We start from the raw sequence: 22,888 nt of genomic DNA, 5'->3' as shown, positions 1-22,888 counted from the left end.
GGGTTTCCCCAATCTTCCGTGATCATCAAAATATTTAACATATTAGATGTCTTCATCACCCAATAGTGCAAATGCCATCCTATATTCTTGGGCCGCCTCCAACATAAAAAATGTTGAGTTCCATCGTATAGGCATATCAGTACAAAGGCCCTTCTTGGATGTTAGGCCCGCAGACCTTGAAGCAATCTTGAATTTCTCCAACCTAGAATGAGAAGATCTCACCCATCTTAGAGCAGTCCTAACTTGAGAAATCGAGTCATGAAGATCTTTCAAACCATCAGTAACTATAAGATTCAAGATATGTGCCCACATCTTACATGCAGATACTCACCACCCAAGATTGTTTTATTTGCCTCTCTAAGATAGGTTTTCAAATGTTCCAATGCGATATCATTAGACGAGGCATTATCAAATGTGACTGTAAGTACTCGGGTCAACCCCCACTCCTTTATTGCGGCCTCTAAGGCCTTCCCAATTGTCTCACCCTTATGATCGGTGATTTGACAAAATTTTATAATTTTCTTATGCAATGTCTAATTACAATCAACAAAATGCACAATTAAAGACATATAATTAAAATTTTGACTATGTTCAAGTATCAGTGGTAAGCTAAACAAATTGACCGACCAATTCACCCTTCAACTTCTCTTTTTCCCATCAACAACTTGAAAAGGTAGCTCGTTCATGATGACCATCGAGCTAAGTATCTTCTACACTTACATGATCATACTTAGTATATCCCCTCAAAGTTGCACCCCCACTAGTTCCATCCGCCATTTTTTGAAGTCCAATTTCTAGTCTAGATTGGCTTTTCTCTTGTAATGATCTTAATATTAGACTTTTTTTACATTGGTCTTTTAAGTGCACCTTTAATTGTGAGGTGCCATGTTTCCTATAGTGGCATCCATAAATTTTTCAACAATGGTTACACTTGGCTTAGGGGTTATTGGGGTCACCACCCTCTAGTTTAGTGAAATGAGCCCAAACTATAAAGCAGGTTTCTTGTTGGGCTTAGGGGCGAGGCAAAGTACCATAGGAGTAGGTGTTGGGCCAGGGGTGGGGGTAGGAGTAGAAGTAGGAGTAGGGGTAGGGGTACCCTAGGCATCGAAATGAGAGCTCGAACTAGAATCTGCTGGCATATCCATTAACTCAACCAAACAAGAAATCTGAAATTAAAGCAAACATATCAACATGCCAAACAATTACATCCAAGCATTAACATATATATTGGAAGTTGGAAGATGAAATATCAATTATCAAACATCAAACATCAAACATAAAAAAAAAAAAAAAAAAGAAATATCCAATCCAAATTAACCAATTGCCAAGCAAATTATAACATCGTCGACCGATCTAATTTATGAATTGGTTAAAAAATTATTCATCGATCCTAGTTAGTATTACTACTACTATAATTAATGCATGCACAAATTGAAGCACATAATAAAGAAACACATGATGCATTAATAAAATTGCTAGTCTCTGTTAACTACATGCACAATTAATAATAAACTGAGAAATATTAATATGGTCACTATTTAGTCTATGTTTGTGTAATTAATGAACCATATTTAATTTATTAATAATCTGGTAACCATCTCACCCATCATCTCATACCCACTTCCACCAACAAAATCAGAGAATAATAATCCAAGCTCTGAAGAGAAGTGATCTTTTGCCCTTCTACTCTCTATACACAGTTTGGAGATTTAATTTTTACATGCACAGTGTCCCCAGATAGAAGGGAAGAAAACATATCAATAAAATGTGAAACAAGAGGCAATATTTACTTGTAATCCTTGAACATTACACATATCTGATATTGCCAATATGACATTGATAAAATAGAATCTTGATTCAATGGTACACTTTCTTGCCATTCCTGCCGAGATTGTGCAACCATCCTATATTAATATGGCGGAAGTGGGTATGAGATGATGGGTGAGATGGTTACCAGATTATTAATAAATTAATAAACTATATATTTGTGTAAATTAAAGAAACTATATATTATTATTAATAAACTGAGAAATGCTTTCTTATTCTTATATAATTTAGGGTGAATTGAAACCCTAAATTAATTTAGGAGTTTCAATCCTTGAAACCCCAAAATTATTTACAAAAAATTCACACACGAAAACCCTCAACACAGAGTCAACATAGAACACACTAATCAAGTGAACCACATGCACAATCAAGTCTCCATAGCACACAATTCACAAAATCTCATCCTCAATCTCCGATTAAACCCCATCCTTCCTCCAATCTCCATTCCATAAAATAAATTAAACAAAAAATTGTAGTCGATGATGGGTTTCTTACCTTCGGGCCTCGGTGATGGAATGAATACGGGGAGTCACGGAGATGAATACGGTGACGATGAGCGACATAGCGAGTTGCGAGACACCGGCAGGGCGGCGAGTGAGCGACGAAGCGAGTTTGCAAGATGCCGAGAGAGAGAGAGAGAGAGAGAGAGAGAGAGAGAGTGGGAGGGAGGGTGACCCTGAGGGATTCTAAACAAAAAGGAAACGACGTAATTTTCTAATGAGTATTTTAAAAAAAATTCAGGCAGGCATGAAACGTCATGCCTGGGTTATTTATTTTTTTATTTTTATATATACTTATATATATATATATATGAGTATTAGGTTATGGATAATTGAGGCGGGGTTGCCCCGCCCTGCCCCCGCCCCAGTCATGGAGATTAGATGCGGGTGGGGTCACGCGCCCTTCACATCAGATTGACGGGAAGCTCTGCCCCATTGACCAGGGCAGAGCAAAAGCGGGACGGGCCCTAACATAACTTGCAGCGGTGCTGCTCCGCGGCGAAGTAGCACTGCTCATGGATTTAGCTCTTCGAGAATTGACTTTACCCAACCCCATCACTGTCCCCAGACGGTTATGGATTTAGCTTCCCGAGAATTCGCCTTATCTCTCTCTTTCTCATGGTCCCTTTCGAATCATTTCCAAGTTATCTGCCTAACTTCACTTTCATTCGTCTTTCTCGTTCTTCCTAGGAGGAAAAATGGATATAACTATAGTAGCAAACCGTCAATAAATCCGAATATTGGTTGAATAACTTATATATCTTTTAACAATCACTCATATTTTCCCAGAGATTTACGGATAACCGAAAGAAAAGATTTTCTCATGAACTCTTTGAAAAATTCTTCCATTCTTAAACTACCCACATCTCATATTTTCCCGAGAAAATAAATTAGAAAAGCAAATTTTGTCGGTCGGAGGTAAATATTATCAGCTGAATCTTTAAGAGAACGCTTTGAAAAAGCTTACGATTTTTACTTTCGTAATTATATAATTAAAAACCTCTTCTTTATATTCTGCTATCTCATTGCCTGTTCTTCTTTTTGCTGTAGTCTTCACAATCCCAAAAGGAAATAAAGAGGAAAAAAGAGCTAATCATTTAGAGAATGTCAAATGGGGCAGAGTTACCGGTGGTGGTGGCGCGGGGCCGCTTGGCCGTGCTGACTGCGCACCTCACCGCGTCCGCCGAGCCCATCGGTGCCGCGCCAGCTCTCGAGCCCCACTGCCTCTCCGCTCAGACCACGGTCCCACCACCCGGTAACCTCAGAGGATCACTGACCATCATCGACGAGAGGACCGGTAAGAAGTACCAGGTTCCGGTCTCTGAGGAGGGCACGGTCAAATCCACTGATTTGAAGAAGGTAGATATACATATATGTAGTAGTTAGAGATAAGCTCTTTTCTTTTGAAAAAAATGGATTTGATCGCTGATTGGGTCTTTTGATTTTCGCTTTTATTTGAATTTTTGTTTATTTATCCATTTAATTGTTTTATTAAAATTGTCTTGTTCTTGTGGCTGGGGAGATATCAGAAAAGATAAATAAAAAAAGCAGAGGGATAGTGATTCCACCAATTTTAACGAATTAGTTCGTCGGACATCCGTCGGTTTTATTTTCTGATTTGGGTTTGATTTTTAGTACTCTAGTTTTATTGTCTTTTCGGTTCGTTCCTATTTTTGTGGTCGCTTAACTTTTGGGAAAATGTAGAGTATGATCAGAATATCGGGGTTGTTTTTCAAATGTAACTCATGAGTTTCATCTAAAATTACTCATGATTCTAATGTTAAGTTGGGATGATACGATGAGATTTTTTTGGCTACCGGATTAGTATATGCTTCTTCGACATGGCTTCTGGATTTGTACTCTTGCTATATTGATGAATTAACATTAGGTGAGCTGATTTTTTAATCTGGATATACAGATCAGAACAGGAAAGAATGAAAAGGGGCTCAAACTGTATGACCCTGGTTATCTAAACACAGCTCCTGTACGGTCGTCGATTTGTTATATTGATGGCGAAGAGGGTATCCTTAGGTATAGAGGCTACCCAATCGAGGAGTTGGCTGAAAGTAGCACGTTTTTGGATGTGGCCTACCTCTTAAGTAAGTACTCTATATAAATTTACTAGTTTCTAATAACAAAAGCAGTCATTGCGAGGGATCATACTAGTATAACATAACTGGCTTTTTTTTTTTTTTTTTTTTTTTTTTTTTTTTTTTTGTAGAAAAGATTCCTTAGGAATCACTATATATGCATCCCAATGTGTATTTATTGAACATCAACTGTTGATTGTATCGTGGAGTATAGCAAAGGCCATTGAGCAGGTGTACTGTAGTTCTGAGTTTCTGAATGTTGCAGAATCTATGAGTATATCAGCAGAGTCCATAGGTCATCCATTATGCATCCTTAATTTCATGGTGAAAGAAAATGGAAACTCCAGCAAAATGAAATCTAGTTTAAGTTCATTGGGCATTTAAGACCTAGTTATTTTTTTTTCTTTGTAATAAAAGTGAGTTGGAGGTTTAATGAGAAAGCATGGGAAAGAAAAAAGGCTTTTATAAACTAAATGATATGGAAGTTTAGAATCACACAAGGAAACCTGGCTAAAGGGGTTGATTGTCTTCTCTCTCTCTCTCTCTCTCTTTCTCTCTCTATCTCTCAGGAACTCTCCAATTTGCAACACAGATGCATGATGGAATCAATAACATCCAAATCTCAAGTTTACATGAATCCACAAACAAAATATAATTTTTAGAAAAAAAGCATACCTCAGATTTGAAAATTTTGAATCTTATGCTCATTTACCATAAAGATCTTCTATCTAATTCATATTTCACAGGTTAGAAGTGTGGCCTCCTTTGATGGAAAAAAGAAATTCTTATTTTTCATGCTTATGTTCAGCTTGCAAAAAAGACTCTGACAACTTTCAAAGTTTCTTCTTCTCATTTAGTGTGTTTAGAGTAGTACTGTTCATCTGGGTTCTGGCTTGGGAACCCCGGTATACCCGGACTGGAATCTGGGTTTCAAAATCAGGCCGGAACCCAGATTGAAACCGGTTTTTAAAAACCCGGGTTGCACCATTTTTTTTTTCTCTTTTTAATTTTAAATCAAAGTCTACATGTTATGAATATTTTTTCATGAAAAAAATGTTGATGCAGCATTCAAACTCTATTTATTTAATTTTTTAAATCAAATCCTACATGTTCCTTGACCACCAATAAAAAGCCACATGGAGAAGAGAGTAAAAAAAAAAAAACCATAAAATGGATGATTCATTGGGCATAATATGCATTTTCCTTTTGAGTTTCTGTCCATTTAGTTGCTAGAAAGGAACAAAAAAAAAAAAAAAAAAAAGAAACATCAAAACATTCCAACCAAAAAAAAAAAGGGGGTACTAGGTTTACCCGGACTGTGTACCTGGTTATCTGGTTTGGACCGGGCCAGGAAAAAATCTGGCCCGGATGAACAGGCCTAGTGTAGAGAGAGAGAGAAAAAAATTTCATAGAAACTCTATCTATCAATCATGTATACAGTGAACAAAATTTCACTTCTTTACAATCTTTGTATAAGCTTTTTTGGATTCTTGATTGGTTTGTGTGAAAAAGGGAAGAAAAAAACCTTCAGAAGTTGAAAAAGTGACTTCGCGTGTGTTATAAAAAAACAAAATCATTCATTGTCTTTTCTGTTTTGTCAACCATTTATATTATATATATGTTATATACATATATCTTGGATATATATATATTGTATACATATATTATATATGTTAGTTATAATATATATATATATATATATATAATATCACACAAAAGACAAAATTGCAGCCTTTTAGAAAATTTTCTCCAAAAGGTAACTTCTTTCTTTTTGAAGTCTTGACAAACTCAAGACTCGAGCGCTTTTCCTTTTTTTTTTTTTTCCCCCTCGTTTAACTCTATTTCTTTTGCAAAGTGTACCACACACCTTTTTTAATAACTTGCAAGTGCCTTACACATCCTAGAGTTAAAGAAATAATATATTTCTTTTCTTCTTTTAAGCCTTAGCCTCAACTTGCATATGTATAGAAATGAGAGACACGAGTGAAGATAAAATTTAGATCCAAATGGCTTCAAGTTCTATTTATCTCATAACTAACACAAGGTTATCTTTTATTATGAAGTAAGATGTGGGGATTCAAGTCATAGTCAAGCCAAGGGGAGACCAACATTTGATTCTATATGTAGCCTAATCTATTATTTTTGATTGTTAGAGGGTTGAATGAGGTTGACACGTACCTTAGAATCATAAAGGTTCTTTGTCAATGGGATGTTGATATTATATGTTTGTAGGAAACTAAGCTTGAATTTCTGTCTAGGGGCATTGTTCAGAGCTTGTGGGAGTTTCATCATGTGGAATCGGTGTTTTTAACCTCTAGAGGAGCATTTGGGGGAGGTTTTCTAATGTGGGATAATAAGATAGTTTTTTAGTTTTCCTTTCGTTTTTGGAAAGTGGTAGGTATTTCTTTTGTATACGTACTGTGTATTTGGGCTTATGCCTATTTCTTAGGAATAAAATCTTTTATTATTTATAAAAAAAAAAGATAGTGGAGAAGTTGGCAGAGTGTGTGGGAGATTTTGCGATAACCTATTCTTTTAGAAATGTAGAAGATGGTTTCTTGTGGGCCTCTGCAGGTGTCCATGGGCCATGACTCTAAGGCCTCATTTGGATGTTGAGATGAGGTGATAAATTTATGAATAATAGTAAAATAGTTTGAGTTAAGATGTTTAATCTGGTTTTGGGAAATGAGAGAAAAAATTGAATAAAAATATTATAAAGTTAAAATATTGTTAGAATATAATTTCTTAATATTATTTTTATTTTGAGATTTGAAAAACTTGAATTATTTTTTGTATTTTGTTTAGAAGTTTGAAAAAATTGTAATGACTAGGTAATGATTAGATAAAAAAATTGAAGATTTGAAATTGAAAAAGTATTTGTGTTTCTGGTGTTTGGATGTTGAGATAGTATGAGATGAGATGAGATGAGACCATCTTGCAATTCAAACGTGGCCTAATAGTGATTTTAACTCCTTCTCTTTCTTATACGATCAAAAAGAATATTATTCCATAAACATTAAAATAATTCAAACTTCATTATTAAAAGTCATAACGTGGCACTTGTTAAAAAACCATAACTTTGGGTGTTTTCATATTCAAATCGTTAATCATTACCAGAAACATAGCTGATGTTTCTAATAGTAGCACAATAAAACTATGTTTGAGTCTTGTCTCCATGAGCTAAGCCTGGTTTGCAGAGTCGTCATTGCATTCTTTATCATCTGGGATGGTTAACACATAAAAAACAAATACCAGTTGAATACTCAGTAAGCAACTACAGCTGTAAATATCATAACAAAATAGAATTTCATATATGAAAGGACATGCTTAATTTAAACTTTATCATGCACATACATACAATGATACAAATACTATAATCAATCTATGGCCAGCATGCATGCCCCATGTGTAGGAGTTAGTGATCTTAATGATCACAATTCCAACCCATGGCCACAGGTGGAACCCAGTCAAAGAAGGAATGGACATAACTAGGTGCATGGTGAAGCATGGAGAGGATGGCGTTTGAATGAGGTGAGTGGGCCATATTGGGTGGGGCTTTGGAAGCACACAAGAAGAGAATGGGATACATATTTTACAAATACCCACTTTGAGGTGTGTGATGGATCCAAAATCAAATTTTGGCATGACGTATGGTGTGATGATAGGGCACTCAAGGAAATTTATCCAGAATTCTATGGTATATCAAGATTGAAAGAATCCTTTATTGCAGACCTAGTAGTTCTATCCAATGGAATTACCCATGGAATGTTACATTCTTTAGAGATGTCCTAGATTGGAAGTTTATGCTTTTCAGAGTTCTATGATCTAGTGTACTCTACTCGGGGGGGGGGGGGGGGGGGGGGCTATGCTGGCAGCAAGAAGAAATCTTCTCATTTTGAAGTTCTTGGTGATAGGGTTGCTGCAACAGGTGAAATGGATGGAGCTATGGCTTGTTCTCAATTTCTTGGACAGCCAACAATTAGGTAGGTTTAGGGGGTGAGATGAGAATTTTGTGTTTTGTTTGAAAATTTAAAATATTATATTTTAATATTATTATTGTGTTGGGATTTGAAAAAGTTGAATTGTTTATTATATTTTGTATGGAGATTTGAAAAAGGTGTAATGATGAGATGAGATGAGAATTTTGTGTCTCATCCCACCCAGTAGACCTGAAGGGTGAGCCCAGCACTTAAACAGAGAAGGAGAAGCACACTTTTTTTTACTTGATTTTGTCTTACCTGAATGTTGCTATAGTTCTTAGAGAGTTTCTTCCCAAGTGTAAGGCAATAAACTTAAAGAAAAGAGCGGAGAAGCAGGCGGCACAGCTGGGGTCTTTTCTCTGGTTGAGACAGTAAAGGGTTGGGTTGGAACTGAAGAAGAAAACTTGGTTTTTTTACGCTTCCCTGAGGTTTGTGGCACAAGGCAGAATTTGTGGCATCTTTTTTTTTTGACAATCTCTGACCTGATAAGTTTGTCATAATTAGTAGTCAAATAGATGGAACATTTAGTATTCTACTGGTACGTTATTTAGAATATCAAATTACTGTGGTCTACTTTAATATGCTTCAAGTGCACTAACATGTCAATCAGAAGTTACCATTTCCTTGATTAAGATAAACTGTCATAATTAACATGTTATGCCTAGAGAAGTGGTGGATTTATTGGTAGGGTGGAAGGGTTTGAAGGGCTGCAAGAAGGTGGCGAGGGTTTGGAAGATGATTCCTCCTTGTCTTATGTGGTGCATTTGGCTTGGAAGATGCTTCGAAGATAAAGAACGCTCTTTGGGAGATCTTAGAGATTTTTTCTTGAGTACATTGAGTTCTTGGGCTAAAGCTTTTGTAATGGTGGATAATTTCCAGCTTCTGTTTTAGTTTTTCTGGTGTCAGTTTCTTTTTGTTTTTGGAAGTAGTAGGTGTTTCCTTTGTATACGTCCTGTGTACTTGGGCTTATGCCTATTAATTTGAATAAATTATTACTTATAAAAAAAAAAAGAAGATAAAATATCTAATTTAAAACCAACTATGAGCTTATGATTTCTAGGTTGGAAAGGAATTGCTATTAATATTATCTATTTATTATTCACATACAATATAACTTATGAATTATTTTTACGCAATGGTCATTTAAAATTTGAAACTCAAATACTTTAAAAGTAAAAAAGTATTACAGCAATCAAATTGGATTACTAAAACATTAATTTCAACTTCTCTCTCTCAAAACTGCCTCTATAACCATTAACAATTGGTATAAGCTTTCATTGTCCAAATAAAGGTATGTCATTCTATGACTATAAATGTGATATTCAGTGTATGCCAAAAGAAATGAATATAATAGTGATTAATTATACCTGGGTTTCCAATGAAAATCCTTATTTATCACAAAACTGTGTTGGTTACTTCAATTTTTGAATGGTCATCTTATTGTGTGCTTACTTTACTTGCATGCTATGTCCAGTTTTCTTTTTGAGAATTTTTATTAATTTATCTTCAGAGTTACTTCATTAATTCATCTTCTGAATCTGAATTAATTTGCTTCCTTCATTAAGTGTATGGAAATTTGCCTTCTGAAAGTCAACTTGCAGACTGGGAGTTTGCTATTTCTCAGCATTCAGCAGTACCGCAAGGAATTTTGGTGTGCCTCTGTTCTCTGGATTTTTATTTTGGCATTGCATTTGTTACTTGTGGCACTACTATAAAGTTTTACTAGTGCTTCCAACATCTCTTTGTCAAAGTACTCTTTTGGTACAATTCATGAAAATTCAAAAGATATGTTACTTGTGGCACTACGACAGAGTTTTACCAGCACTTCAAATCTATTTTTCAAAGTATTCGTATGGTATGATTCATGTAAATATGAAAGATGAGCCCCCCATAACCCCCCTCCCCCTTCTTTTCTCCCTGGAATGACTAGTCTTGGTACTTAAATGGTACCTCTCACCTTGTATGGTTTCACCCGTGTCATACTTCCTTCCTGATTGATTGAATGCTACATACCATTCCTGTCATAATGCAAGATCCAAAGTTCTTTAAAACCAAACAAAACAGGTTCTATCGAGAAAGTTAAACAATAAACTGTCCAAAAAAAAAAGTTGAGTCCAGTTTTTATGGCCTGTAGGACTGTCCTTAATTCTGGGTAGTTAATACAGAAAAACAAAAGTAAGTCAAAATGGTAAATAACATTATAAACATCTTTTATCTTTGGAAAACATAATAAAATCTGAATAAAACCATTGCACACATTATAAACATCACTTTCCATTTTATTAATTAATTGGCCTACACAGATTTATGTGCTGTGTGTAATGTTTGGCAGTTAAAAGAGTTCTGGCTCCATACCTGTGGTATGGACAACACTCAATAAATGACGTCCTGCACATGCAATATATTAATAGGTGCCTCCATGTTTTAGCTCTGGTACCATCATGCATCGATCATATGAACACAATGTTTTAGATGGATCATGCAATTATATTTTTTTTTCATTTTGTCCTTTCCTTTTATTCTTTCATGCATCATAACATTTTCATAACTTCGCATTTTTATAATATATATAGCATAAGCATGCAACATAAAATAAATATATAAAAAAACTTATAAGGTATATGACTTGGGGATTTCAAAGAAAAGATTGCAAATTCTAACACATATTCGTGAAACCATTTGTGCTAGCTACTCAAAATTATATGTGCTAGCTAGTCTAAATGACTTAAATTTGTAATGAAGGTTAGGACATCAAATTATTTAACTAGTAAGAGTTTTTGTAATAGAATGGATAGATCGAGTATTATCTTTAGCATGATGAAACATTGCTTTCAAGGAAACACAGGATTATTGTTATTGATTGGTGCTGTATGTGCAAAAAGAGTGTTGAAACTGTGGATCAGTTAGTCCTCCATTGTGAATTTGTGAGATTGCCAAGGCCTTATGAAATGATTTTTCAGCAAAGTTGGAATATCATGGGTTATGCCTGGGAAGATGGTTGATCTTTAAGCTAGTTGGAGAGGTCAGAAGGTTATTCCTCAATTACAGCGCTGTGGAAGATGACACCTACATGTCTTTTGTGGTGTATTTGGAGGGAAAGGAATGACTGGAACCTCGAGGATCGGAAGCGCTCTCTGGAAGATCTTAAAATCTTTTGCTTAATACTTGATTTATGTGGGCTATTGCTATAGATTTTAACGATCCTACTTTCCATGAATTCCTTGTATCTATCTCTAGTTCTTAATTAGGTGCAACCTCTTGTATGCTATCTGTGTACATGGGCTATGCCTATTTTTGTATTAATAAAATTTCTTTTACTTATAAAAAAGACAATGCTTGCAGAACAAAGACTTTTCCTTTTAAGTAAAATAGCATGTTTCATTTTTAAGAGAGGGTATCTTATTTTATTTTTATTTTTTATAGGACATTATACAGGAAATGCCTCATGATGCTCACCCAATGGGTGTACTTGTCAGTGCAATGAGTGCTCTTTCTGTCTTTCACCCTGATGCAAATCCCGCTCTTAGAGTGAGTTTGATCATTTGAGTTTGATGTATTGAATGTCATGTTATTTTTCCTTGTGTAGACATCAGTATCATATAGGTATCATGTGTTGCTGCACATTGTCTATCTGTGTTTGAATTAATTGATGTTTTCTGAAGTGAAAGCTTGTAGAAGTTCTTCCACACCCCATCCCATTTTTGTTCACAAAAATTGAAGGAATTTCTGCAATTATTATCTCTGTTTCCTGCGAGTTTAGCTTCATTTTGTGATCAGTAAAAGATGTGAGCTCCACCCATTTTATTCTTGAAAGAGATAATCTGTCTCCAATTTAATCTGTTATCGTTACTATATTAATGTGTCAGCTTTCCCCGACTTTTTTATTAAATTTAATTGTCATGCACTTTCCTGTACTTCCACATCTTAAGATTATCTACCATCAAATCTATCTTGATGATTGAATGGAGTGGAATTTTATTCCTAGCTTCAGGGTCAATTTGTTTCTGTTTTAGTGGCAAACAAACTGACTGATCGATTTAGTTCTTTCAAGTTTCAAGTTCAAACTAAGTAGAAAGCACCTAGTATTGACAGATGCAAATGTCTAATTATACTTTGTTTGTGAAGAGTGTTATCAATCAGAATGTAAATAAGTTGCATCCTCTTATGCTTGTTGATATGGAAAATGTTACTGCAGCATTTGCTATAATACAATAGTCCTTTTATTTTATTTAATTGACATTTTGCTTGGACCAAAAAGACAGAAAGAAAGAAAGAAAACAGAAATGATAGCCTTTTGTTACTTGTGGGACCCGCATTTAAATACGTATTGATCTCTTAGTTTCCTTTCTAATTGACCTTGTTATGAATGAACATGTTGACATTTCTCATGAATATTTTTGTTGACAAAGGGTCAAGATCTTTACCGGTCAAAACAAGTGAGAGACAAACAAATAGCACGTGTTCTTGGGAAGGTATGCATATTCATTTACAATATTGTTTTGGCTCTATTCCTTGCTAAAGTGGATCAACAGTTGTCAGTTCTGACATGCTTGGTTTTTGCAACTTAAATAAGCCTGTCTAATTGAAAATTTGTTAGTAGACCAGCTGTTATATTCTTGCAGTGAACTTATCTGGTATCTTGGAACTAATTTTGTTTTGCAGGCACCAACCATTGCAGCAGCAGCTTATTTGAGGATGGCAGGAAGGCCTCCAGTTCTCCCTTCTAGCAACCTTTCTTATGCAGAGAATGTTTTGTACATGCTAGACTCATTGTACGTATCATCTTTTGCTCTAAATGATATGGATTTTTGTCTTTTTTAACCTGATTAATAATTTCTTCTTGCGAACTTGCAGAGGCAATAGGTCGTATAAGCCCAACACTCGACTTGCTCGAGTTCTAGATATTCTCTTCATACTGCATGCAGAGCATGAAATGAATTGCTCCACGGCTGCAGCTCGACATTTAGCATCAAGGTAGGCATCTGGCACCCGACCAAAATAAATCAGCTCTTGACACTAATGTCACATACCTGATTCTATCTCTGCAGTGGAGTTGATGTATACACTTCTGTTGCTGGGGCTGTTGGAGCACTGTATGGTCCTCTTCATGGTGGGGCTAATGAGGTATACTTATAGCACCAGTTTATTGTCTTTTTCCATGCTTGAAAGGTGGTACCATGTGACGCCTCCTCTCTCTAGGGTTAGAAATGCAGTCATTTCCTATTTGTTCCTCATCTTCGTTCATTTAATATATAGTGATTCTATTTATATCTCATGGCAAGCAGAAACATACAAATTCAGTCCATTGCATTCATCAACTTTATAATAAGAGGGTGCATGTAACATGGGCTCTATCAATAAATAGTCTATACATCGTATATCATTGAAGCATGTGCATATAATATAGTTTTGTAAAAAGAGCACTTTTTTTGTTTGCACAAATAGCAAGAAGGGTATGATCACAATTATTTACCTCTAGCCTTATGTAAACAATTACAGTCATGTTAATAAGCACCTGGATAATCAAAATCATGTCAATTTCTATCTAAACATCATTCATTTGTTTTTGCGTGTGCAATGGTTCGTATTTGGGTTTAGAACTCATTGTCTAAGGCAAATATGTTGCTGTCAGAGACTTTGACAGAATCTGTGTCATAGATTTCTATTATTTAAGTGTCATGCTATGTGCGGTTTTGGGATTTTGACCACCTATGACATGGAACATACTTTTGAACCTTAGGCTTTTGATTCAATGAACATATTTATGATGGTTTGAGAGGCTTGAACATAATAAATTATGCATGTAACTATAGGGCCAATTGGGCGTTGTTAACAGTAACCCTTTCCAAACTTAGGTGAGATTTTTTACAAACCTTTAGAGGATCATGCATTTCATGTTTTGGGTATGCAATCTGGTTCAAAGATTCTCTTTTCTGGTCTCTTTGGTGCTGAGTATCATATGACAGTAACTAAATTGAAATATAACAATATGCAGGAAATCATGGTTTGATAGATGTTTGTATATGCTCATGCCCTAAATGATGAAAGTTTGACTTTTAGAAAATCACAGCAACCCCTTGTACCAGATATTGATGAAACTCAGCATGGTTTTTCAAGATTTTCCCTATCTAGGGTTCTTGGGTATGCTAATAAACAATCTGTTCAGATTTGATTCATGATTAAATGCTAAGTTGCTGCTCTGTAATTCAATTTGCAAGAGATCGTGCTTTGACAAATTGATGGACTTTCTAACCTAGGATATTTTAATTCAATCTTTTTCCTTGAAGTGTTCTATATTTTGTTTTGAGCCCTGCATCTTGAAGCCCCCATTTCAGGCACACCCTACACACCTCTGACATGGTAGGTTGTCAGCGGCGTGTCCGGTGGGTCTAGCCTCTAGCTTGCAATAAAATTTTTCTTATGTTTTGTGTCATTAGTAGGTAAGCTGTTCTTGTTATCTTGTTCATTATAGGCTGTGCTTAAGATGCTAAGCGAGATTGGAACCATTGAAAACATTCCAGAGTTCATTGAGGGTGTGAAAAATAGGTATTATTGTGAAATCCATTGTTTATGGTAGTTAAAAGTGATAACAACGTCCTTGCATTGAATGTGGCATTTGTTTATTTATTTGCTAAATCAAACCATTTCATTTCTCCAGGAAGCGCAAGATGTCAGGTTTTGGGCATCGTGTATACAAAAACTATGATCCAAGAGCAAAAGTGATAAAGAAACTTGCAGAGGAAGTATTCTCTATTGTTGGACGGGATCCTCTAATTGAGGTGTTTTTTCCCCTACTCTATGTTGTACTTCTTTTTGGGACAGAACATGTTGCAGAGGAAGTATTCTCTATTATTCGTCATGCTCAATCTGTTATTATGAGCTACCACATTTCTGATGTTAAAGATGATCCATAGGTTACGAGCACTGGCACATTTCTCACTTCATAGTTAATCACAAGTAGTTGACTCAATGTATGAGAACTGAAATATAAAAGATAAACCTGTTTCATAAATTAATGGAACAAAGTTACGGTCTAGACTATATAAGGCATTATCATGATGGCATAAGTTGTACAAACTGGCTGATTATGCAAAAGGTGCAAGACGTAGCTTGGAAACTGGCTGATTATGCCATTTTTAGGAACATTAGAACTTCTTCTAGTAAGTTTTGAGTATGGCTTACTACACTCAATAGTTTTCTCTCCGTACACTCAAAAGTTCAATGGTGGCTGGGGGTGTTTAACGGCGAGTTTCCTGTTACTTCGGAGTGGAATATGGGATTTCCGAAACAGTTAGTTGTTGAATCAAAAGCCTTCGTATTAATGAGGGATGGAAGTTATTTGCACATTATTGAGAGGAGCTGGAGAGTCGTGAAAGAAATGAGTTTGGGGATGTTCACCGTGCTATTGTTTGCCAAAGCATTGGAAGAATGTTTGAAGGATGAAAGAAAAGATTTTTATGATACTTCACGGGAGGGAGATAGAGGCTTTATCGCTCAGAGATGCTCTAATGCTTAGTGGAGTATGGAGGAGGTGGCAGACAGAACTTCATCTTCATTCCGAAGGAGAGGGGCGTTAAGGGATGGAGGAAGTTGGTGGATGCACTGAGGGAGGCTGGAAGAGAGGGTGGACATGTGGGCTGCAACAGAGGAGGGGCATTTCAGGTGCCGATAGTGTCAGTGAACCAACCACAAACACATTCGTACAAGGAGGTCCTTCAATAGCCGAAGGCACTGGTGCAACTCCGTGAACAAATCAGGCCGGGAGGATGGTCTGACATGTAAGCTAGTCTAAGAGGAGCCATTGGTGTAGGCCACGACTATTGATATGGTCCAGGGAGGGTTGGTTGTGCTGCTGGTATAGTAGGTGCTTAGAGGTAAGGTGGTGGTGGCAGGTGTCTTGTCGGCCTGACAGAGGATGGCGTGTATATTACTTTGTTGGACATGAAAAAGCAGTTGGGCGCATTGCAAGAGAGGATGGATAGTCCTATACTATGCGTTGAGGAGAAACAGGAGTTGGGCTTGGGCTGTTTGGATTGTGGACCTGGTAAAGAGAAGTCTAAAGTTGGTCTAGGCTTTAATGTGGTAAACGGGCCATTAAGCATGAATCAAAGAGGTGTGGGCCTCTCCAATGGGCTTAGTCTGAGAGCCAAGACAAAGGGAAGGCTAAGATGGATCCAAGCCGATTCAATGGGCCTCAGCCTGTGGGCCAAGACAAAGGAATGAGAAAGGCCGTCCCTGATAGACTTGTAAGATCCGTGAAGTCTGTGATGCAGGGGCCCTCGACCAGGGGCAACTAGCCAATGTTGTCGGAGGTGGTCCTGGTAGTCTTGCGGCAAGTCGAGTACCATCGATGGCAGCCAAGATGGAGGATATAGTAGTGGTGGAGCCGACGACAGTGACAGAATCAGTATTAGACATGGACTGCCAACATCCTCCACTGTCAGTCGGCATTTTTCGGCACAATATGGACATAAAAGGATGATGGGAAGCAGAGATGACGGGGATGTGGAATTTTCGGTGGTACCCTCCTCCGACAAAGGCTTTTTAGATAGGGGATGTGGAGATATGTACTGGGGCGGTGGGTGATGGGGATGTCAGGGAAGGGCTTTTACTGATGCTAGTTCCTATGAGTGACATTCCTAAGTGGGAATATAGGCCTCCCTTTGCCGAGGAGGAGACAGGGATGCTGATGGAATCGTAGTGGGCAACCAGGGAAGGGGTTGAGATGGATGGGGAGCCTATACCTCTGAAGTCTGCTACTGTGTTAGCCTACTGCCTCTTGACTGGGTTATTCATAAGGTACAGGAAATCCAACATTGTGTGAGGATTCAGTGTGGTTTTGAAGAACAGTTCATGGATTTGCTTCCTGCCATTGAAGTAGGAAATGCTTAGCTCAAGAAATCTAGTTCTAAAAAATAGAGGGAGCGAAAGAGACTAACTTGGTTTATCAATTATGAGGGTAGCTCAAGCAGAGAAAGATCCAAAGGGAGGGGGTTGGCATTTTCTTGATGAAGCTCAAGATTATATCCTGGAATGTCTAAGGGCTTAATGAGGTTAATAAGCAACTGCGGGTAAAAAATTTGCTCCGTGAGTGGAAGGCGGACATTGTGTGCTTGCAGGAAACTAAGATGAAAATTATTTCAAGTACCGTTAGAATATTGTGGAGCTATTCATATGTCGACTTGGTTTTTCTTGCATTGGTTGGGGCCTCAGGTGGAGTACTGTGGGATAGAAGGGTGGTGGATAAAATGGATGAGTATATTGGGGAGTATACAGTGGCTTGTTCTTTTCAGAATGTGGAGGATAATTTTAGGTGGGCTTTTGCTGGAATTTGTGGGCTGATTTTTTACAGCAGTAGAAACATTCTATGGGAGGAGTTAGCCGGGTTGCATAGCTCGTGCGATCTACCTTGGTGTATAGGAGGAGACTTTATGTTATAAGATTCCCAAGTGAAAGATAGGGAGAAGGCAGGTTGCGGCCAGCAATGATGAGTTTCGCAGAGTGTATTTTTGACTTGGTGTACGTGGACATTCCTCTCATGGGTGGTGCATTCACATGGTCTAATAACCAAACGTGGTCTTGATTGGACAGATTCTTAGTTTCCTCGGAGTGAGAAACTCATTATCTGGATTTATATTAGAAAAGACTACGTCGCCTATGTTCCGATCATTTCCCCATCTTGTTGGATTGTGGGGGTATTCAAGGAGGACGGAGATACCTTAAGTTCAAGAATATGTGGCTAAAAATTAAAGGTTTGTGGAACGAGTCAGGCAATGGTGGTCCTCCTATTAGATCCAAGGCACCCCTAGCTTCATTTTTATAGGCAAATTAAGCTTTAAAGAAAGATTTAAAGTTTTGGAATGTGCAATCTTTTGGAGATACATGCAACTGCAAGAAGTCACTATTGGAGGAGCTTCATGAGGTAGAGAGGGCACAAGAGGGACGGGCCCTTTCTTTGGAGGAACTTTCTCGGAGGATAGAACTAGTTTCAGAACTAGAGAGGGTTACCCTATTGGAGGAGATCTCGTGGCGGCAAAAATCTTGAGTTTTGTGGTTGAAAGAGCAAGATTTTTGTGGTTGAAAGAGGGTGATCGAAGCATGAAGATTTTTCATAGAGTGACCAACTCCCATAGGAGAATTAATGTCATTGAGATGATGAATATTGACAGAGTTGCTTGCATAGAGATTCTTGTGATTCAAGAACATGTCGCTGGTTTTTTTCAATAGATGCTTTTTGAGCCAACGGGATGGAGGTTGAAGATTGATGGGCGAGCTTTTGAGTCCATTGAGAAGCAGAATGTCTCTTGGCTGGAGAGGTTGTTTGAGGAGATTGTAGTTCATGAAGTGGTGAGGCAGATGGTCAAAGACAAAGCACCTGGTCTAGACGGACTTTCTATGGGTTTCTTCCAATCTTGTTGGGAAGTGGTGAAGGACTTAATGAAGGTATTCCAAGAATTTTTTTTCGGTTGGGAAATTTGAGAAAAGTCTCAATGCTACTTTTATTGCACTTATTCCCAAGAAGACTAGGGCATCGTAGGTTAAGGATTATTGGCCCATTAGCCTTGTGAATGGGGTGCATAAGATTATCTCCAAGGTGCTTGCAAATAGTCTAGGAGAAGTTTTGGGGTGAATCATTACAAAACCCCAAAACACATTCATGCAGGGAAGACAAATATTGGACTCATTACTCATCGCCAATGAATGTCTAGATAGTAGATTAAAAATCTGGCAATCTGAGTCTCTTATGCAAGTTGGATATGGGGAAGGCCTACGACCACGTTAACTGGGATTTCTTGTTGTACTTGCTTTGGAGGGGTGGTTTTGGAGAGAGGTGGTGCTCATGGATTGTGGGTGGTGCATATCGATGGTGAGGTTCTCAGTTTTGGTGAATGGTAGCCTAGTTGGCTTTTTTAACAGCTCTTGAGGACTAAGGCAAGGGAATCCTCTATCCCCACTACTCTTTGTCATAGTCATGGAGGCGTTTAGCAGAATGATTTCAGCTATGGATAACAGTGGTTTTTAGTTGGATTTTCAGTTGGTGATATAAATCGAGGTACTCTTAACATTTCTCAGTTATTTGTAGATGACACCTTAATATTTTGTGAAGTAGAACAAAACCAGATTTAGGCACAAGTATGGAAGGTTTGTGGAAGTCAGTGATTGATTTCAAGTATGGAACCGGGGGGGGGGGGCGGGGGGGGGGGGGGGGGGGGGGGGGGGGGGGGGGGGGGGGGGGGGGGGGGGGGGAATATGGAAGCACATTAGACGAGGGTGGGGCGTGTTTGTTTGCCATACTAGAACTGTGGTAGGAGATGGCTCAAGAACAAAATTTTGCCATGACATATGGTGTGGAGTTAGCGCCCTTAAGGACTCATTCCCTACAGTGTTCAGGCTTGCACGTGTGAAAGAAGCTTCAGTGGTGAACCTCATGGAGATGGCCTGTGACTTAGTCCAATGGAATGTGAGTTTCATTAGGGTGGCCCAAGATTGCAAAGTTAGCAGCTTCGCAGATTTTTTTGGACTCTTGCATTCCATGAGATCGAGTACTTAAGGAGTTGACACTATGTGGTGGGTAGCTGCCAGAAAAGGTATATTTTCAGATCGTTCTTTCTACAAGTTCCTCGCACAACCGCAGAATAATCACTGTCCATGGAGAGAGATTTGGAGAAATAAGGTGCCTCCTAGGGCGGCATGTTTTGCTTGGACAGCATCTCTGGGAAAGATTTTGACGATGGATAATCTACGGAAACGCAGGGTGATTGTAGTGGACTGATGCTATATGTGCAAAAAAAGTGGTGAAACTTTGGACCATCTTATACTACACTGTGAGGTTGCTAGAGCATGATGGGAAGATGTATTCACAAGGGTAGAGCTAGCCTGGGTTATGCTTGCTACAGTGGTCAAACTCCTGGATGTTGGACGAACCTTGGCAGTATTCCAGAAACTCAGCTGTGTGGAAGATGATTCCAATAGATATTCTTTGGTGCATTTGGTAGGAACGAAATGACCGGACGTTCGAAGACAGAGCGTTCATTGGAGGAGATTAGATTACTCTTTGTTAGAACTTTGTTTTTATGGGCCAAAGCTGTAGATTTCAATGGCCTCGAATTGTCATGATTTCTTGTTTCCATTTCTTCTTCCTAAATAGGCATTATCTCTTGTATACTCCCTTGTGTACTTGAGTTATGCCTATTCTTATTAATATAATCATTTACTTGTCAACAAAAAAAAGTTGTGCAAACACTCATCAAGTTACATGAGGTAAATCTCTGTAGAAGCATGCACTTAATTGATTCTAGGCATGGTAAGATTCCGTTCTGGCCCAGTTCACACTTGATATTATTTGGTACAGTTTTGAATTGGATGCATACCACAGCATGAGGATTTCTTGAATAAGATGATGTGAACGTATCTTTATCTGTATGCTGTTTGTAGGTTGCTGTTGCTCTGGAGAAGGCTGCACTATCTGATGAGTATTTTGTTAAGAGGAAGCTATATCCAAATGTTGATTTCTACTCGGGGTTAATATATAGGTACAATAAAATATCTTTGTTACTGTTAGAAGATAATTAAATGATTCAACACACCTCTTGCCCATTAATATAAATTTTTAGAACAAGTGATGATTTAATTTGATATCAGAGTAGAAGTCTAGATTTCAAACCCTAACTCCATTATGTGACAACCTACAAGTGAGGAGAATGTTAGATTATAACTAAATGATAAAATTCACGTCTTCCAATCAGTTTGGGATGAGTAACAGTTTTCACTTCTCTCATCATTATACAATATCTTCGATTTTCCTGAGCACATAACCAGTACATATGTATTAAATTCTCACTCATCAGGGCAATGGGATTTCCTACGGAGTTCTTCCCTGTTTTATTTGCAATCCCAAGAATGGCTGGGTATTTGGCACACTGGAGAGAGTCCCTGGATGATACTGATACAAAGATAATGAGACCCCAACAGGTTAATACCTGTCTTAAATATTTTACCCCTTGAATTTTCTTCTTTTATCTCTTTCTGTGATGATGTGATGACTTCTGATCCTCTTAACAAAATGAGAGTATCTTACCTTGCCATACATCTTTCTAAAGTTGTCGATTTGATTTTTTTTTTTTTTTTTAAACTTTCCAATCTGTTTTTGTTAGTTGCTTGGAGAACGCAGGTTTAAACATTTCATTATATTTCTTGATATTCTTTTGCTGTTTCCTCATTTTCTTGATCTTTGTGATAATTCAGGTTTATACTGGGGAATGGCTGCGGCATTATATGCCGCTCAAAGAACGGATGATGCTGACAGAAGCAGACAGCCTTGGTCAGGTTTCCATTTCAAATGCCTCAAGACGGCGGTTGGCTGGATCTGGGATTTAGACTTATTCTGGAATTCATACCAAACGCGACGAAAACAGGATTTCAAAAATAATTAGATACGAGAAATAAATGTCAGTCTCTGCAGCTTTCGTCTGGATGATATGCTTACGAGTGAGTAGAAGCGGAATGGTCTGTGGGTCGTCATGATTAGCGTGTATTGCAGCAACAATAAGAATAAGAATGTTGTTTGCAATCTCTGAATGTATTGCAAAACATATTTACATGACTTAGCAGGGAAAAAATATCAAATTATAAGTTTTCAACCTTAGAAAGACTGAGGCTCGTTTGGAGGTTTTATTTCATTTCATTATTACAATTTTTTTAAATTTTTAAACAAAATATAATAATCATTTCAACTTTTTCAAATTTTAAAATAATAATAATATTCTAATAATATTTTATTTAACTTTTAACTTTTGTCTAAAATTAACTCTTTTCATCTCATTATCTTGAAATTAAAGAGAAGTTTTTTTTTTTGTTTTTTTAAATAGCCGGTAGCTACTCACGACGTGACCCTGACTCAAGTTATTATAAAATCTTCGCTTACGGCGGAGGAATACGGTGGTAATAAAACAGACATAAGAAAAACAAATTCAACATGGATCACCCAAAAAATAAAACTACTCTCAAACAAGAAAGAAAACACACATGCTCACTAAACAAGCCTATTTATGGAAGGATGGAAGATCCCATCTATCCAAATGAAATGAAGAATCCCCTTAAGATAAAGGGGTAACGAGTGCCTCTCTTTGTAAACCATGCTCTTACCCATTTCTCCCCTCTAGCAAAAAAATCAGCCGCACTATTACGTTCCCGATATTGATGTACCACCATGATATTAATGAGAAGCTTCTTCAGCAAGTCGTTGCATTGATTTATTTCTTCTTATTTATGGATTCAATAGCTGGTACTCTTTTACCTTTTCCAATTGGTACAGGGTCTGCCCATTGCTGTATTTTTGAAGTATCATCTTTATAATCTATTACGCCACCTGGCATTCACTTAATTAATTTTATTGTTTTATTATTCCCTTAAATATCGTTTAGTTTTCAGGTTCAATTAAAAGTCTTAGGTATCGTTTGGATTCGAAGATGAGTTGAGATGGGTTGTAAAT

At 37.4% G+C, this 22,888-nt stretch overlaps 1 protein-coding gene and 1 long non-coding RNA gene across 3 annotated transcripts; both read left to right on the top strand.

Annotated features, from left to right (window-relative positions):
- The first annotated feature begins 2,842 nt into the window (after positions 1-2,842).
- On the top strand, positions 2,843-22,009 carry LOC121252037 (citrate synthase, glyoxysomal-like). Of its 2 annotated transcripts, none has more exons than XM_041151490.1 (14): positions 2,843-3,245; positions 3,378-3,686; positions 4,246-4,426; positions 9,963-10,048; positions 11,821-11,925; positions 12,807-12,869; positions 13,060-13,169; positions 13,252-13,371; positions 13,446-13,521; positions 14,870-14,943; positions 15,056-15,176; positions 20,833-20,930; positions 21,246-21,369; positions 21,643-22,009. In XM_041151490.1, exons 2-14 carry the CDS (start codon positions 3,432-3,434, stop codon positions 21,772-21,774), a joined length of 1,545 nt encoding a protein of 514 aa, XP_041007424.1. In that variant the 5' UTR covers positions 2,843-3,245; positions 3,378-3,431; the 3' UTR covers positions 21,775-22,009. The 2 variants fall into 2 exon arrangements, with proteins under 2 accessions (XP_041007424.1, XP_041007425.1); XM_041151491.1 differs by having other exon boundaries at positions 2,844-2,948.
- On the top strand, positions 7,666-8,973 carry LOC121252038. The gene is made up of 3 exons (XR_005938171.1): positions 7,666-7,948; positions 8,332-8,400; positions 8,582-8,973. It is a non-coding gene; the product is annotated as an uncharacterized LOC121252038 (long non-coding RNA).
- Positions 22,010-22,888: the final 879 nt, after the last annotated feature.

Source organism: Juglans microcarpa x Juglans regia, chromosome 2S, assembly GCF_004785595.1.
Source record: "Juglans microcarpa x Juglans regia isolate MS1-56 chromosome 2S, Jm3101_v1.0, whole genome shotgun sequence".
NCBI lineage: Eukaryota > Viridiplantae > Streptophyta > Magnoliopsida > Fagales > Juglandaceae > Juglans > Juglans microcarpa x Juglans regia.
The sequence above is the reverse complement of the archived record's forward strand: the minus strand, read 5'-3'. Positions and strand labels throughout refer to the sequence as shown.

Coding starts and splice junctions, on each gene's coding strand:
- LOC121252037 (XM_041151490.1), top strand. CDS start 3,432: ATGTCAAATGGGGCAGAGTTACCGGTGGTGGTGGCGCGGGGCCGCTTG. Junction 10,049..11,820: donor CAGTACCGCAAGGAATTTTG/GTGTGCCTCTGT, acceptor TATTTTTTATAG/GACATTATACAGGAAATGCC. Junction 13,522..14,869: donor TTCATGGTGGGGCTAATGAG/GTATACTTATAG, acceptor TGTTCATTATAG/GCTGTGCTTAAGATGCTAAG.